Here is a 15,090-nt window from a genome sequence, read left to right on the forward strand (position 1 = left end):
CCATGAATACATAAACGGAATGTTTACAGATGAACAAAAAAGGAGTGTCCCAGGAAGGTGGAGCCAGATGAACTCACTCATTCATAACATCTGAAGGAAAGCTACATGGCCAGAGAAAAGGGTTTTATTTTGTCCATATTATTTTGTACCAGTCCAATTTCTGTACAGCTCATGCCAGCTCAGACTCAACTCTGACCCTGCTGAGGCTGTGTCTGAAGGCCCTCATCTTCCTCCTGGCCCTTGGGAGGACCGTCGGGAGGGGACTGGCCCTCCAGCCTTGAGGTTGTCAGCAGCTCCCCTGTGGACCTGGCCAGGCGAAATACCACAGGGATCTGTGCCAGGGTTGGGTTGGTCTCCTGCAAGCCCTGGATCCACTTGACCAGTGTTGCCTGGTCATGGGCACCAGCCATGCACATGGCGAAGACAGGGCCTTCTGTCACTGTAGGAGAGAGGAGCATGCCCTCACCACCTTGAGGGACTGGGACCCTGAGTTCATGAGCACCACCATGCATTCACAGAGCAGCCCCCTACATGCATGTTCTCCATTTTACCTGGGCCATGCTACTTGCTTCTTCAGATGCTATAGGGAAAGCTGACTTTGACTCCAAACCTGGAGGCCGCCATGTGCCCCAAATAACTTGACTGTTCCCTACTGACCTGAGGCTTGCATCTGTCCTGATCATGTCACTAGTCAGTATAGAATGTTCCACAAAATATATTAAGGGGAGGGGCAGTGACCAAGGAGGACAGGTTCCCCAGGGCCACATGACCCCTGATTGTATGGAGACTGGGGGAAGTAGGCAGTGTCTTAACCTGTGGTCCCAAGGATGAGCTATGCTGAGTCCTGCTTTTACCTTCATCCAGGTCAAACTCATAGTTGTCCCAGCCGCTCCTTGAATATTCCAGGTCCAGCTTCATTGGGTAATAGAGATTCCATTCTTCTGGGATTTCCTCTACATTCTACCTCAGGCAAGAGAGAGAGCAAGCAGGTTCAGGGGCCAGAACACAACCCCAGCTCCTTATCTGAGCCTTCAGGATTTGCCAGACCACCTACCCTCCCATCCATCCCTTCTTTTTAAGACAGACTATGTAGTCCTGGCTAATCTGGAACTCACTGCGTACACCAGGCTGGCCTTGAACTCACACTGATCCACCTGTCTTTGCCTCCTGAGTGCTGGAATTAGAGCTATGTGCCACTATGTTTTTAAAATTACATTTATTTATGCATACCCCTCACAGGAGTCAGTTCTTTCCTTCTGTCATGTGGGTTCTGGGGATGTAACTCACCTCTTCCTCTGGGAGTGGCAGATCAGCTCTCAGGATATGATAATAAACACACTTATTGCGCAGCCAGAGAGGGAAAGGGCCCTCAACAAAAACAGGCTTGGATGGGTTGTGGCGGGCCAGGGCAGCTTGCTGATCAGGACTCTGAATTCCTGGTGTAGAGATGAGAACCTATTGATGCTTTAGCAGCAAGGGGCCCAGGAGTTCATTCAGTGGGCCCAGAGGGGTACGACCGAGCGTGGGACAGGCTGGGGTCTTACCTACAATGTGGGGCTGGATGGGATCTATGCCTGTGGACTCACTGGGCAAAGACATCTGCAAGGAAGAGCAGGGGTGCAAGAAAGTGTGACTCCCCAACATCTACAGGCAGGCAGAGAAAGCAAAGGGAAAGAGGATGCCAGTACATCCTGAACAACTGTACCGCTCCCTACATGTTACTAAAAGTGGCCCCTTCCTCTTTCTTTGTAGCCAATCTAGCCAGAGCTGTCAACATTGAGCCTACCCTGAAGGGACCTTGGAGCCATCCAACTAATGTTCAATCTGCAGGGACCTCATCCAAGTTACTGTACCTCTATAGTTCTGTTCATCATGTGCAGAAATGCCAGTAAGAGTTTTTCAGATGGGACTTGGCTCAGTTGATGAGTGTTTGCCTAGCATACTGCATAAAGACAGGCCTCTCTTTTTGTCACAGTACTAGGAATGGAACCCCATGCCTTACCACCAAGCCATAACCCATCCCTCGCTAGGGGATGAGGCAAAGGCTCTGTTTGTAGCCCCAGCTGACTCCTTCTGTAGACCAGACTGGCCTTGAACTCACTGAGATCCACCTGCCTCTGCCTCCCAAGTACTGGGATTAGAGGTGTGTGCATCACGACAGCTAGCTGCTCTTTTCTTTACCAAGTATCTGGCTTCTGGTATTCTGCTAAAGAACCAAAGGATACGAATACACCTGACACAGAGGAAGATAGGTCCAACTGTGGTAATAAGGAAGGGCCATGAGCATTGCTGAAACACTGGGTGAGTGAAGGAGAGCCCAGGGAGCAATAAAGTGGTCAACCAGGGATGGTAGTAGCTACAGGAACCAACAAGAGAACATACCTGGTAGACAGTGACCTTGGCACTGAGGTCAGGCTCCATGTGTCGCAGGCTTAGCTTGGCCAGGTCCAAAGGGTCCTGGGGCAGATCTCGGGGCACAGGGTAGGGGTTGATATTCTTGAAGCGGGTGAGCCACAGCTTCATCCGCAGGAACTTGAGCATGGGATAACTTGTGCGTCCAAATATCTGAGTCAGCAGGAACTCTGTCTCTGTGTTGGGCATAACTCCTGTGCTGGGCAGATCCGGCAGAGCCCCAGAGGCAGGGTATGATTAGCCAGAAGTTTACAGTCAGGAAAGACAGCAGGAAGGGAGAGTAGAATAAAGGGAATTTATTTTTCATGATATTTGTTTTCTTATTTTGAGACAGGGTCTGACCATCTGTGTAGGCCCTGGCTGTCCTGGGGTTCTGTGTGTAGAACAGAGATCTGAGGTGTGACTACCACACCCGGCCCATCAGTGTTTTGTTTGAAGCAGGGGCTGGGAATGGGGTGTAGCTGAGTACAGTGCTGGTGTGGCATACACAGCTCCAGAATTGACTTTACCATATAAAGAGCACAGCAGCACTGGGCGGTAGTGGCACATGCCTTTAGTCCCAGCACTCGGGAGGCAGAGGCAGGTGGATATCTGTGAGTTCAAAGTCAGCCTGGTCTACAAGAGCTAGTTCCAGGACAGCTTCCAAAGCCACAGAAAAACCCTGTCTCAAAAAAAAAAAAAAGTAGGGGGGGCAGAGCAGCACATGGCTGTTATCCCAGCACTCAGAACATGAGGCATAAATCAGGAGTCCAAGGCCAGACTTGGCTACACAGCACAGCAAATTCAAGACCAACCTGGGCTACATAAGACCATGTAAAATGTATATGTTGGGGACAGGAGTCCAAAGTCAGCCTGGATTACATGAGACAATGTAAAATGTATGTGCTGTGGAAAAAGGGCTAGGCAGGGTGGCTTTTAGTCCCAACACTTGGGAGGCAGAGGCAGGTGGATCTCTGTGTGGTCGGTCGAGGTCAGCCTGGTCTACAGAGCTAGTTCCAGGACAACCTCCAAAGCAATACCAAGAAACCCTGTCTTGAAAAAAAAAAAAACAAAAAAACAAAAAGGGCTACAGAAAGAAATGGCTCAGCATTAGGAACATGGACCGTACCACCTTTAGCTCCAATTCCAGGGTATCCAACACTCTCTTGTGGCTTCCTTGGACATGTACCCTCACACACTCGCTGATACACAGCGTACATATAATTAAGAATAAATCTTAGATCCCCCCCCCCCAAGAAAAAAAAGCTGGACATGGGAGCACATGCCTTTAGTCCCAGCACTCAGGGACTAAACCAGGCCAGAAGGGGAGCTGGGCCCAATTCACTCACCGTGTCGCTCCATCTGCTCCAGGACTGCAATCCCACACTCCTGCTGCCGTGGATAGTGGACGAAGATGCGTTGGATAATATTGCGGGGCCGGAAGACCTCCTTGGGGAAGACATCCAGCAGCAGGTTGTACACTGACAGGTCCCGCTCCACACCGAACTCTGGCATCTTGCGCAACGCTAGGTAGATGAAGTCCACATGTCCACGCTTACGCACGCTGTGCTCCCCAAAGCTGCGCACTGCACGTAAGAAGCTTGCCTTGTCCTGCTCCCCGTTTGCCGATGGCGTGAACAGTTCTTCATGGAGAACTGGGACCTTGATGGGCTTCCTCTGGGGCTCGGGAGGTTGAGGAACCAACCACACGTCATCCCTGTGTATAACTGCACTGCGATGGAGCCCTCGTGCGGCCTGGAGGGACACCTGGGAGAGCATAGATGCTGCTTAGCTTTTCTGGCCCAGGGGCCCTTGGACATCATGCAGGGCCTCTGAGGAGCTCTGACACTGGCCTCTAACCCTAGCTTTGTACCATGACAGAATACTCTACACCTGAAATTCCAACCCCCAGAAGGCTGACAGAAGAATTGAGATTTCAAGACTAGCTTGAGCCACACATCATATTCTAAGGCCATTTGGTATTATATATATCCTGTCACACACACACACACACACACACACACACACACACACACACACACAATCCAAAACTATACACACTGTTGTGGTTTGAATGAGAAATACCCCATAGGCTCGTATTTGATCACTTGGTCTCTAGTAGGTGCTTTTGGATTTTGGAACCTTTGGGAACGGGAGCCTTACTGGACAAGTATGTCAGTGGAGGTAGCTTTGAGGATTTATAGCTTCAACCAATTTACAGTTTACCCTCCTCTTCCTATGTGTGCTTGAGATGTGACCTTAGCATCCTGCTCTGGCCAACTGCTGCCATGCCATCACTGTCTGTACTCACCCTCTGAGACCTTAAGCCCAAATCCCTTTAAGTTGCTTTTGGTCATTTACCTTTAGTACAGCAATGGTAAAGTAACTAACACAGCGGCTGTCAGCAGGACGGGAGGCCAAGATCCTGAGAGGGTGAGTGTAAAGCCCAGGCCTTTCCCCTCCACTCACAAGTCCCTAGCCTGTGGTTACCTGAGCAGGAGCTCCTGAGAGGGCAGTACTGCAGATGCCTCCCCAGCCCCTGGACAGGCCTCGGGCCAGCAGGCTGGCCTGGACCCAGCTCATGCCTCAGCAGATTCAGCCGCCCTAGTCAAGAGAAGTTGAAACCGCATTAGCCAGGCACCTGTAAGACGGCATTTCTGTGATAAAGAGCACACTCAGACCCAAGAGCCTAGTCTACCAAGCCCCAAGTGTTCATTTTTGATTTTGTTTTTGAGATAAGAGTATCATATAGCCCAGGCTTGCTTCAGATTTACTATGAACTAAGGATGGCCTTAAACTCCTCCACTTTCCAAGTGCTGAGATTACAGATGTAAGCCACCAAGCCTGACAATTTTTTAAATTAAATGTGTTGATTTATTGTGTGTGTTTGTGCCTACCTCATGCATCCACTATACATGCAGTTGTGTGGAGGTCAGGGGATAGCGTGGAGAGACGGTTCTATCCTCCACCACGTGAGTTTTAGAATTAAACCCAGTTGTTCAGGCTTGGCAGCAAGTACCTTTATATAACAAGTCATCTCACTGGCTCATACCTGGCAGTTTTTCATTTTTTCCCAAGACAGGGTTTCTCTGTATACATCAGGCTGGCCTCGAACTCACAGAGATCCACCTGCCTCTGCCTCCTGAGTGCTGGAACTGAAGGTGTGTGCCACACTTCATTTTTTTCTCAAGATGTGTCTTTGTGTGTACCTGTACACAGGTGTACAGGCCACATTACTTTTGTGGAGGCCAGAGGACAACTTTTCAGTAGTCTCCTACCACACTGTATGAATGCCGAGACATCTGGCTTTTTAAAAACCCTCTAAATTACTTTTATTTTAAATTTATGTGTATGATGTATTGCCTGCATGTATGTCTGTATACTACATGCACACCTAGTACCATGGAGGTCAGGAGGAGGATTTGGATCCCTGGAATTAGAGTTAGAGATGTGACTACCATGTGAGTGCTGGGAATCAAACCCTAGAAGAGCTCTTAATGGCTGAGCCATGGTCTTACTGGGTGACCATAGCTGGCCTAGAAGTTGCTCTGCAGACTGGCCTCCAGCCTCACAGAACTCCCCACCTCTATCTTTCAAGGGTTGGAATTAAAGCATGCAGGACCAGTTTTTGAGAGTCTTTCATTGAACAGCTAGATTGGCTGACCAGTGAGCCCCAAGGATGCCCCTTTCTCTGCCTCCTTCAGCTTTAAAAAGAAAAAAGGCTTGAACACCATGGTTAAGAGAAAGTAAGGTCCATTTAACCACAGGTGTGATTTAAGACAAAATTATAAAAAAATAAAAACAAAAAAACCCCACCCTTGTTTGTGCATTCCTGAGTATATACAAACAAATGTGCCATGATACCAGCACAGAAGTGTACTTGTAGAATTCAGTTCTTTCCTTCCACAATGTGGGTTCTGGGGATCATACTCAGGTCCTCAGACTTGGCAGCAAGCACTTTTTACCCAGTGAGCCATCTCTCCAGTCTCATCTCTTTTTCACCCTGGGTATTTGAAATAGAACTTAAGTGGTCAGGCTCATGCAGGTACTTACCAACTGAACTTTCTCTATGGCGGCTCTATTTCCTTCTCCTGCCTGAGTGCTACTGCTGGAAGCTGTGGTTGTGACACCAAGATATGGCCAAACTGCGCACCCTTGTCTGCCTCCTGACTCTGGCAAAAGAGTCTAATCTCTCACTGGGCATGGTGGTGCAGGTCTTTAATCCCAGCACTCAGGAGGCAGATCTCTGAGTTCAAGGCCAGTTGTGGAGGGCACAGCTTACAGATAGCACTAGAGAAGAAAGCAACTGATACATTTTCCATCCAGAAGGCCTTGAGTGGGTGTGTCAACACCTGGTAATGTTAGCTATTCTGTAAAGCCAGCCTTCACCCAATCCTCAAGAATCCTGAGCCCATCCTCATGAAAGAGGTTACATGTGATTTGCAAAAGTTGCAAGTATGCTTGTTCCTCTCAGACTCCTAAATGTTAACAGAACCCATCCTTTGCTAGGCAGTGGTGACTCACGCCTCAAATCCCAGCACTTGGGAGACAAAGGCAGGAGGCCAGTCTGGTCTACAAAGCCAGTTCCATAACATCCAGGGCTACATAAAGAAACCCTGTTTTGAACCCCTCCTCCTCCTCCAAATCCATCATGCTTATTACAAACCCTTCCTCCCTAGGCCCTTGTTCTGAGCACTGTTCTAAGTCCAAGTGGGAAAGGTCACAGGGGCTTTGCTATAAAGATGCACTTTGCAAGGGAGTTTCTATGTAGTAGTCATGCCTAAAGCTTTGTCATGATAAGTGTCACATGACATGTAAACTTTATTTTTACAAAGTTTTACGGTGTTTAAATGTGTAAGAAATAAACCACTTGGCGTTAGACTCCAGAAGTTTGGACCCAGCACCAGTTAAATTGTGCTGATCTAAGTTTCATTCTTTTTTGTTTTTTTTTTTTTGTTTGTTTGTTTGTTTTGTTTTTCAAGACAGGGTTTCTCTGTGGTTTTGGAGTCTGTCCTGGTACTAGCTCTTGTAGGCCATGCTGTTCTTGAACTCACAGAGATCCTCCTTCCTCTGCCTCCCAAGTGCTAGGATAAAAGGCTTCACCACTGCCAGCCTGTTTCATTCTTAACCTCATCCAGATCATCTTGCTGTTAGTAGTGACACTTGCAGGGACCCACATAGCCAGCCTGTTCTACACAGTGAGACCTTGTCTCAAACAAATAAAAACAGTAAGAGTTTTCTGCATTGTCTGAAATAATCATGTAATTTGGGGGTTTTGTTCTATCAATATATTACATAAAATTTCAGATATTAAACTACCCTTGCATTTTGGAGATACATTCTCTTAGCCATGATGTAGAATGCTTTTTGAATGTTTGCAAACCCACTGCAAGAGAACTTTACAGCTTTATTCAGGAGGCACTGGTTTGCAGTTTTCTTAGTGTACCTGTGGGGTTCTGGTGTCAGGGTATCCAGGCCTCAGACAACATTTTAGGAAGAGTTTCATCATCTTTGCTACCACAGAAAATTTCTGGAGGCGGGTGTGGTGACATAAGCCTGTAACCCTGGCACTTGGGTAGAAGGTCCCCCTACCTTAGATACATAGCAAGTATGAAGCCAGCTAGGGCTATGTGTAAACCTGCCTCAGAACACAGGGAAAGAAACAAACAGACAAAAGCCTGAAAACAAAACAGAACAATACCTGGGGAGCTAACAAAATGGCTGAGCGGGTAATTCCATGTCTGACAACTGGAATTCCATCCTTGGAATCCAGGGGGAAGGAGGAAAGAACTGACTCTCACAAATTGCAAAGTGCACACGTGCACACACACATAAACACAAAAAACTTTTGTCTAGTTGAGCCAGGCATAGTAATGTACTTTTAATCCCAGCATTCAGGAGGCAGAGGCAGGCAGATCTTAGTAAGTTCCAGGCCAGAACCTATTTAAGAAAAAACAAGCCTAGACTCCTCCAGTGAGCTGCTGGGGGCATGGCTCAGTGGTAGAGCCCCTGCCCTCCCCCAGTGAGGGGCTGATGGTGGAATACTTGCTTGGCATATAGTTTGATAAGAAGGACCTAAACCTTTGCTTTGCAAATTGTTCCAGGACCTGTAAAATGTTGATTCTTAACATGGAACACACACAATGCATGGACATATGCATTGTGACAGCCATAGGTGGCTCCTACATGTATTAATCAGAGTAGTGAATACTTCTGCTCATGGTTCCCATACCTAAACATAACTTTGGTAAAAACCAGCCAACTCAAGCTCCGTTCACAGGACACCAACAGACATACCTTTGACCTGGAGGTTAGCCAGGGTCACCACCCTTCCTTGCTATTCATGCCACAAAGAAGGAGGCATTTAGAGTACACCATGTCCTTATTCAGTGTGTCTAACAGTCCTGGAGACCATACCCAAATCTGTCCCCTGTGCTGCACATCACAGCACAAGTGTGTGCTCTGCTCTCCTGTATGGGTGTCCACCCTCTCCTGCACAGGCAGTCACTTCCCTCCGTTGGAAAAGAAAGCTTTAAAAAGGGAAACTAAGTGGGCTGGAAAGATGGCTTTATTGGTAAAATGCTTGCCCTGAAAGCCTGAGGACTTGAGTTTGATCTCCAGTACCCACATAAAAAGCCAGGTGAGGTGACATGCATTTGTAATTGCAGCACTGGGGAAGCAGAAATGGACAGGTTCCCTGAACTCTCTGACCAGCCAGCCTAATCAGTGAAAGACCCAGCCAGCTCAGCCAGCCTAATCAGTGAAAGACCTTGTCTCAAAGCACAAAAGTGGACAGCTCCTGAGGAAAACATCCAAGGTTGACAGTTGTCCTCCTATACACATGTGCATACATGTACATGCACTAACATACATACACACACCTACACATGAACACATAAAAATGCTGGGTGGTGATAGCACATGCTTGTAATCCCAGCACTAGGATGACACAGGCAAGCAGATCTCTGAGTTTGAGGTGAGCCTGATCTACATAGAAACAGCAAGTTCCAGACCAGCCATGGTACATAGTGGAACTCTGCCTCAAAAAAAAAAAAACAGACCTGCGACAAGGGTTGTGGCTGTAAAGCCAGCACTGTGGAGTCTGAGGCAGGAGGAATGCATCCAGTACAGGATCAGCTGATAGTAACTGCTCATGGCAGTCTAAACTGTAAATAAACAAGAGCCCAGACAGATGATTCAACTGAGAAAGGGACTTGCTGCTGGAACAATGCAAGCCTAATGACCAGAGTTCAACCCCGGGAACCAGTATAAGATTCATGGATAAAACTCCCTAGCTGTCCTCTGACCTCCACCATGCACTGCGGCACACATGTGTGACCCACCCCACCCCACCAACTAAAAATCTTAAAAGTAAATACCTATCAGAAAGGGGGTGATGGTGGTGGTGGTGAAGAGATGGCTCAGTGGTTAAGAGCACTGGCAACTCTTCCAAAGGATCACGGTTCAATTCCCAACACCCACACCGCTGCTCGCAACTGTAACTCCAATTCTAAGGAATCCAACAAACACCCTTACACAGGCAGGATATACATGAAATAAAAATAAATTAAAAATAAATAAACAGACATCAGATGGAGTCTACTTGCTGAACTGCCCCTATCCCTGTAACTCCAGCCACACTGTTTCTGAAACAAGACAAGTTTATTGGTCCCACAGGCTTTGAACTTGTTTTACCCTCTGCCTACTGCTTATCATCTTGGTACAGGCCTGTAATCCAGCACTCAGAAGGCTGGATGGAGCAGGAGGATCAAGAGTGGGGTACATAAAGACTCTTGTTTCATGGAACACACTGGTTGCAACAATCACTATTTGAAATCGCGAAATTACCTGTTCCGTCTGCGATTTGTTCAATAATTGGCTCTCTTTGACTATATATATATACATATATATACATACGTGCATATATGTGAGTGTATATATGTATGTATATATGTATACATACATACATATATATATATATATATATATATTTAATGTTTTTCTCATTGCTGTATCTTCACCAGCAGGGTAAGTGCCCAACACCGACCAACTGAGTGCAGATAAGCATTAAGTTCCTACAAAACACAGATAAAGCACTCGGGAGGCAGAGGCAGGCGGATCTCTGTGAGTTCGAGGCCAGCCTGATTTACAGAGCGAGTTCCAGGACAGCCAAGGCTTCACAGAGAAACCCTGTCTCGAAAAACCAAAACCAAAAAACACACAGATAAATCTGAACCGCGTGTGTATGTGGGCTGCCATGGATCCAGGTCTCCGAGAGACTGGAAGACGCAGGTCCAATGCCTGCCTCACCGCCTTAGTGCTGTGTGGCCTCTGATCTGGGCGAAACCGGACTGTTGAAGCAACCTTTCCTCGCGTGTCCCCAAGCATGAGCCCCCAACGGTCACGGTGCCCTCACCCTGAGGCCGAGTTGAAGGCTGTCCTTCAGGCCCTACCAGGCCTGGAAGTGGACGCCCTTGAACCCCAGATTGTCCCATCGCCCTCCCACGCGCGACCCACCTTCTCACGCGGACGACCGCGGTACATAGCAGGCTCGGTGGCAACGCCGGGAGCCCGCATGTTCTGTCATAGAGCTTCCGGTTGCGGGCCGAAGGCGGCAGCAAATCAGAAAAGCCTGTGAAGGTAGGTCCCGCCCTCAAGAAGAGGCTGACCAATAGGAAGGAAGGATGACACTAACCGCCTCAGGGAGCAGGCCCTGCCCCTCACTCAACTGCGGGAGCCCGGGGCCTTGGCTTCCTGCGGCGGAGGTGCTGAACCACCCCATCCAGTTTCCTCACCCAAGAGAGATGGTAAATTGTTGTTACGGACAAAATATTATTACGGACCTGAAGCACCACGTCCGGTTCTGTGCAGAGTGGGAATGGAACCCAGGGCCTCTCGCGTGCTAAGCAAGCACACTACCAAGCCCCAGGGTTTATTAATTTTACTAAACAATTTTGTAGTTTGGTTGATTGCTTTTGAGTTGTGTGAGCCAGGGTTTTGGTATGGTACTCAGGCTGGTCTCGAAACCCTGGACTCAAGAGCTACCTCCTGAGTAGCTGGAACTTCAGGTGGGCAACACTGCCAGCAGCTTTAACAAGATTCCAAGTTATGCTCATTTATTTTGGGTACATGTGTAAATCTATGTGAGCACATTCGCGTAGAGGTCAGAGGACAATTTAGGGGAAACAGTCTTTCCATCAAGTGGATACTGGGGATGAAATTTGGGTCATCTTGCTTGGCTGCAAGCACTTTTAACCCCCTTCAACCAGAATTTTTGAGGTTTGAATTCATCTATGTAAAATAGCCATATAAGTACAAGGGCTTCTGTGAGAAAGGACATGCATTCCTGCCACCCCTCTCTCCCTCCCTCCCCAGTAGGGAGTCTGGATTGACTCTTCAAACTGCCCACACTGAGGGCTGAGAGGCCTTTGGAGTGTATGTGTAGATGATCTGATTGTGCCCTGGGACTGTTGTGTGCTTGGGTATAGATAATATTATGTATATATACATATATACCAAGTTATTATATGTATGTCTAATATGGAGTCTTGTTTAAAATGCAGTTTTAAAAAACATTTTTTTTTTGTGATGATGAATAGACAATTTGCTAGAATCTCTATCATGTGGGTTCCAGGGATTGAACTCAAGCCATAGGACTTGGCAGCACTTTACTCACTGAGCCAGCTTGCCAGCCCCATAGTAACCATTTTAAAGACAAGTCTTGTGTAGCTTTGAGCTTGTATATAGCCAAATTTGACTTTGCACTGGGATCACAGGTCTGTGCCACCATGCATTACTTATGTGGGGGACAGAATCCAGGGCCTCTTCCATGGCAGGCAGGTACTCTACCCCAGTCCTTTTGTTTAGACAAGGTCTCACTATATTGCTTGCTCTAGCTGGCCTGGAACTCTTTATGTAAACGGCGCTGGCCTCTGTTTACTGCTCTAGTTGGTAGCATGAGCCTGTGAAAGCAGGGCCTCAAAATGAAGTGGAGAAAAGTCTCACACAATAGCCAACTTCATTCGGAACATCAGACAATTTATACTCTGAGGGTTAAAAATCATTATGAGTAAAGTGTTCAAGCACAAGGAGGCACATGAATTATAACAGCTGAAGTAAATCCACTCCTATCTGCCACACCTGGGAGGAGCTTGTACACACAGTCCAAGAACAAGTCTGTGTTCTGAAGACACTGAGGTCATGTCTTGCTGGGTCGTGGTGGCATTCGCCATTAATCCCAGCACTTGGGAGGCAGAGGCAGGCAGATCTCTTTGAGTTCAAGGTCAGCCTGATCTACATGATTAGTTCCAGGACAGTCAGGGCTACACAGAGAAACCCTGTCTTGAAAAAGCAACCCTCCCCCCACTCCCACCCCCACAAAAAAGGCTCATGTTGTGTTTTCTCACAAGCACTCTGGGTTCTTACACAACTATTTGTGCACTGTGTCCTGCCTGGCTTGGATCTCCCAGAGATCCGCTTCTGCTTCCCAAGTGCCGGAACTAAAGGCCTGCACCACCAGATTACTTTTAGGACAAGGTCTCATGTAGCCCAGGTTAGCCTCAAACTAGCTATGTAGCTAAGAAGCGGAAGAAGGAAGGAATAAAAAGGAAGTGAGCAGGGCCAGCACACGCCTCTCATTCCAGCACTCAAGAGGTGGAGGCAGCAGAGTGACCCTTGACGTGGCATAGCCTGGGCTGCAAGACCCTGTCTCCACAAAAACGGCAGAGACTTAACCCACACATGGAGTTTCAAGGTGATGCCTTTGGAAGGTGGGCTACCAGAGGTCACCCATACTGGTGACTTCACATGAAGTGAAAGAGGCAGAAGCAGGTACACCTCTTAGAGTTCAAGACCAGCCTGGTCCACCTGGCCTTTTCCATCCCAGCTAGGGAGAAGAATGAGAACCCTGTGTCTAAAAGAGTGTCTGTCAGGGTGTGTCCACATTGCCCATCTCCTGTCATGTGGTGATGTGCTGTACGTACTGGACTCCAGCAAGTGCTGAGTCTCTGAGCCTCCAGACCTGTGCACTAACCTGAATGAATCCTTCTTTATAAAGCTAGCCACTCTCAGGCATTTCACCACAGAACAGAAAATATAATACACCAGCCAAGGCAGAGGTTAGACCTGGGGAACCCTCTTGTTCCGGCTGTCTGGTGAGAGGTGATAGCATTTGTTTCTGTGACTCTTTAGACTAGAGCTTCTGTTTTAGTAGGCTCTGGCTGGATGAGACCAGAGGTCAGCTTCAGTTACTCCTACTTTGTCTTTACCTTTAATGGTTACATTTTTAAAAGATTTATTGTAGCTGGCTGTTGGTGGCCCACAAATGTGGGCCAGCACTGGGAATGCAGAGGTAGGTGTATCTCTGTGAGTTCAAGGCCAACCTGGTCTACTGAGCGAGTTCTAGGAGAGCCTCCAAAACTACAGAGAAACCCTGTTTCAGAAAACCAAAAAAAAAAAAAAAAAAAAAAAAAAAAAAATGTTATTATTGACTATGGATTTCTGACTGGCCTAAAACTTAACTATGTAGACCAAGCTCAAGCTGGCCTTGAACTCACTGAAATCCACCTACCTCTGCCTCCGGAGTGCTCTGATTAAAGGCCTGTGCTACCCATTTGTATATGTTTGTATATGTGTCTGTGTGTGGTTAAGTGCACTTGTGTGCAGTGCCAGCAAAAGCCAGAAGAGGGCATCAGACCTGAAACGAGTTAAAGGTGGTGTGAGCTGCCTGCCACACTGGGTGCTGGGAACTAAACTTGCTCTTGCTGGCACTGAATAACCATGCTATACTTTAATGAAGGCACAGCACTCATACACATAAAATTTTGAAATGAGTAAAGGCTTTAAATGAAAAAGTACCACAGGGCTTAAGATGTAGTTCAGTGGTAGAGTGCTTACCTAGCAAACATAGGTCTCTTAGTTCTCATTACCACCATTAAAAAAAAAAGTTCCAGATCAGTGATTCAGTGATGTGGCCATGTGGCTCACGTAATGTCATTTGCAACCAAGCCCCAAGGCCTGAGTCTGATTATTGGAACCCACATAGTGAAAAGGGATAACAGACCCCCGTGTGTGTCCTGGCTTGTGCTTGGGTGCACACGCACAAGTAAATGTAATAAAAACTTTAAGAACAAACAAGAAGAAGGCCAGGGGATAAGCCCGAGTAGTTGATTTCAGTAAATGCTTTCAGCAAGTCCTGTGTCCTGAGTCATTTGTATGTGGTATAGTATAAGTGTATCTTGCAGTCCTTGGAATAACCCTAGGAAAATAGTAGAGTGTTGGCAGACATCCTGGCAGCCAGAGGACCATAGTACATCACCAGCCGTGAGTCACAGTGATGTCACATGCTCTGGGTGTGATGCACACAGAAGGCACACTGTCACCTTTCTGGTATCCTTCCGGAAAAGCTTCTGTTGAATCAGGGCCAAATTATGAGACCATCTAAATTCAAAATCACTGCTGAGGGTCGGCATAGGAGTCAGGCTCATGACTGAGGGACAACTACTACTGGAGAATCTAAAGAGGTGTGAGACTAAATGCAGGGGTCTTGGTGTGGTCTCCTGACCTAGACAAAGAACACAAGTGGAAGAAAAAGAAAAAAAGCAAACATCTCCCAAACTTAATCTTCATGAAGCCTATAGCTCGTCAGATGGAGAAGTTTTTCTGGGCTGGCCATGGTGGTACACACCTGTAATCCCTAGA

General features: G+C 47.4%; 2 protein-coding genes across 2 annotated transcripts in view; one reads left to right on the plus strand and one right to left on the minus strand.

Annotated features, from left to right (window-relative positions):
• Prkcsh (protein kinase C substrate 80K-H) overlaps positions 1 to 15,090 on the plus strand; it is a 283,668-nt gene that overhangs the window by 64,635 nt on the left and 203,943 nt on the right. The gene's annotated exons all lie outside the window — the stretch shown is intronic.
• On the minus strand, positions 92 to 11,027 carry Ecsit (ECSIT signaling integrator). The gene is made up of 8 exons (XM_051196869.1): positions 10,909 to 11,027; positions 4,882 to 4,995; positions 3,741 to 4,158; positions 2,383 to 2,606; positions 1,545 to 1,599; positions 1,288 to 1,436; positions 855 to 960; positions 92 to 439 (listed from the first exon to the last, which is right to left on the minus strand). The coding sequence occupies exons 2-8, from the start codon at positions 4,972 to 4,974 to the stop codon at positions 186 to 188; spliced, it is 1,299 nt and encodes a 432-aa protein (XP_051052826.1). The 5' UTR covers positions 4,975 to 4,995; positions 10,909 to 11,027; the 3' UTR covers positions 92 to 185.

This window comes from Phodopus roborovskii, unplaced genomic scaffold, assembly GCF_943737965.1.
Source record: "Phodopus roborovskii unplaced genomic scaffold, PHOROB, whole genome shotgun sequence".
In the NCBI taxonomy this organism is placed as follows: domain Eukaryota; kingdom Metazoa; phylum Chordata; class Mammalia; order Rodentia; family Cricetidae; genus Phodopus; species Phodopus roborovskii.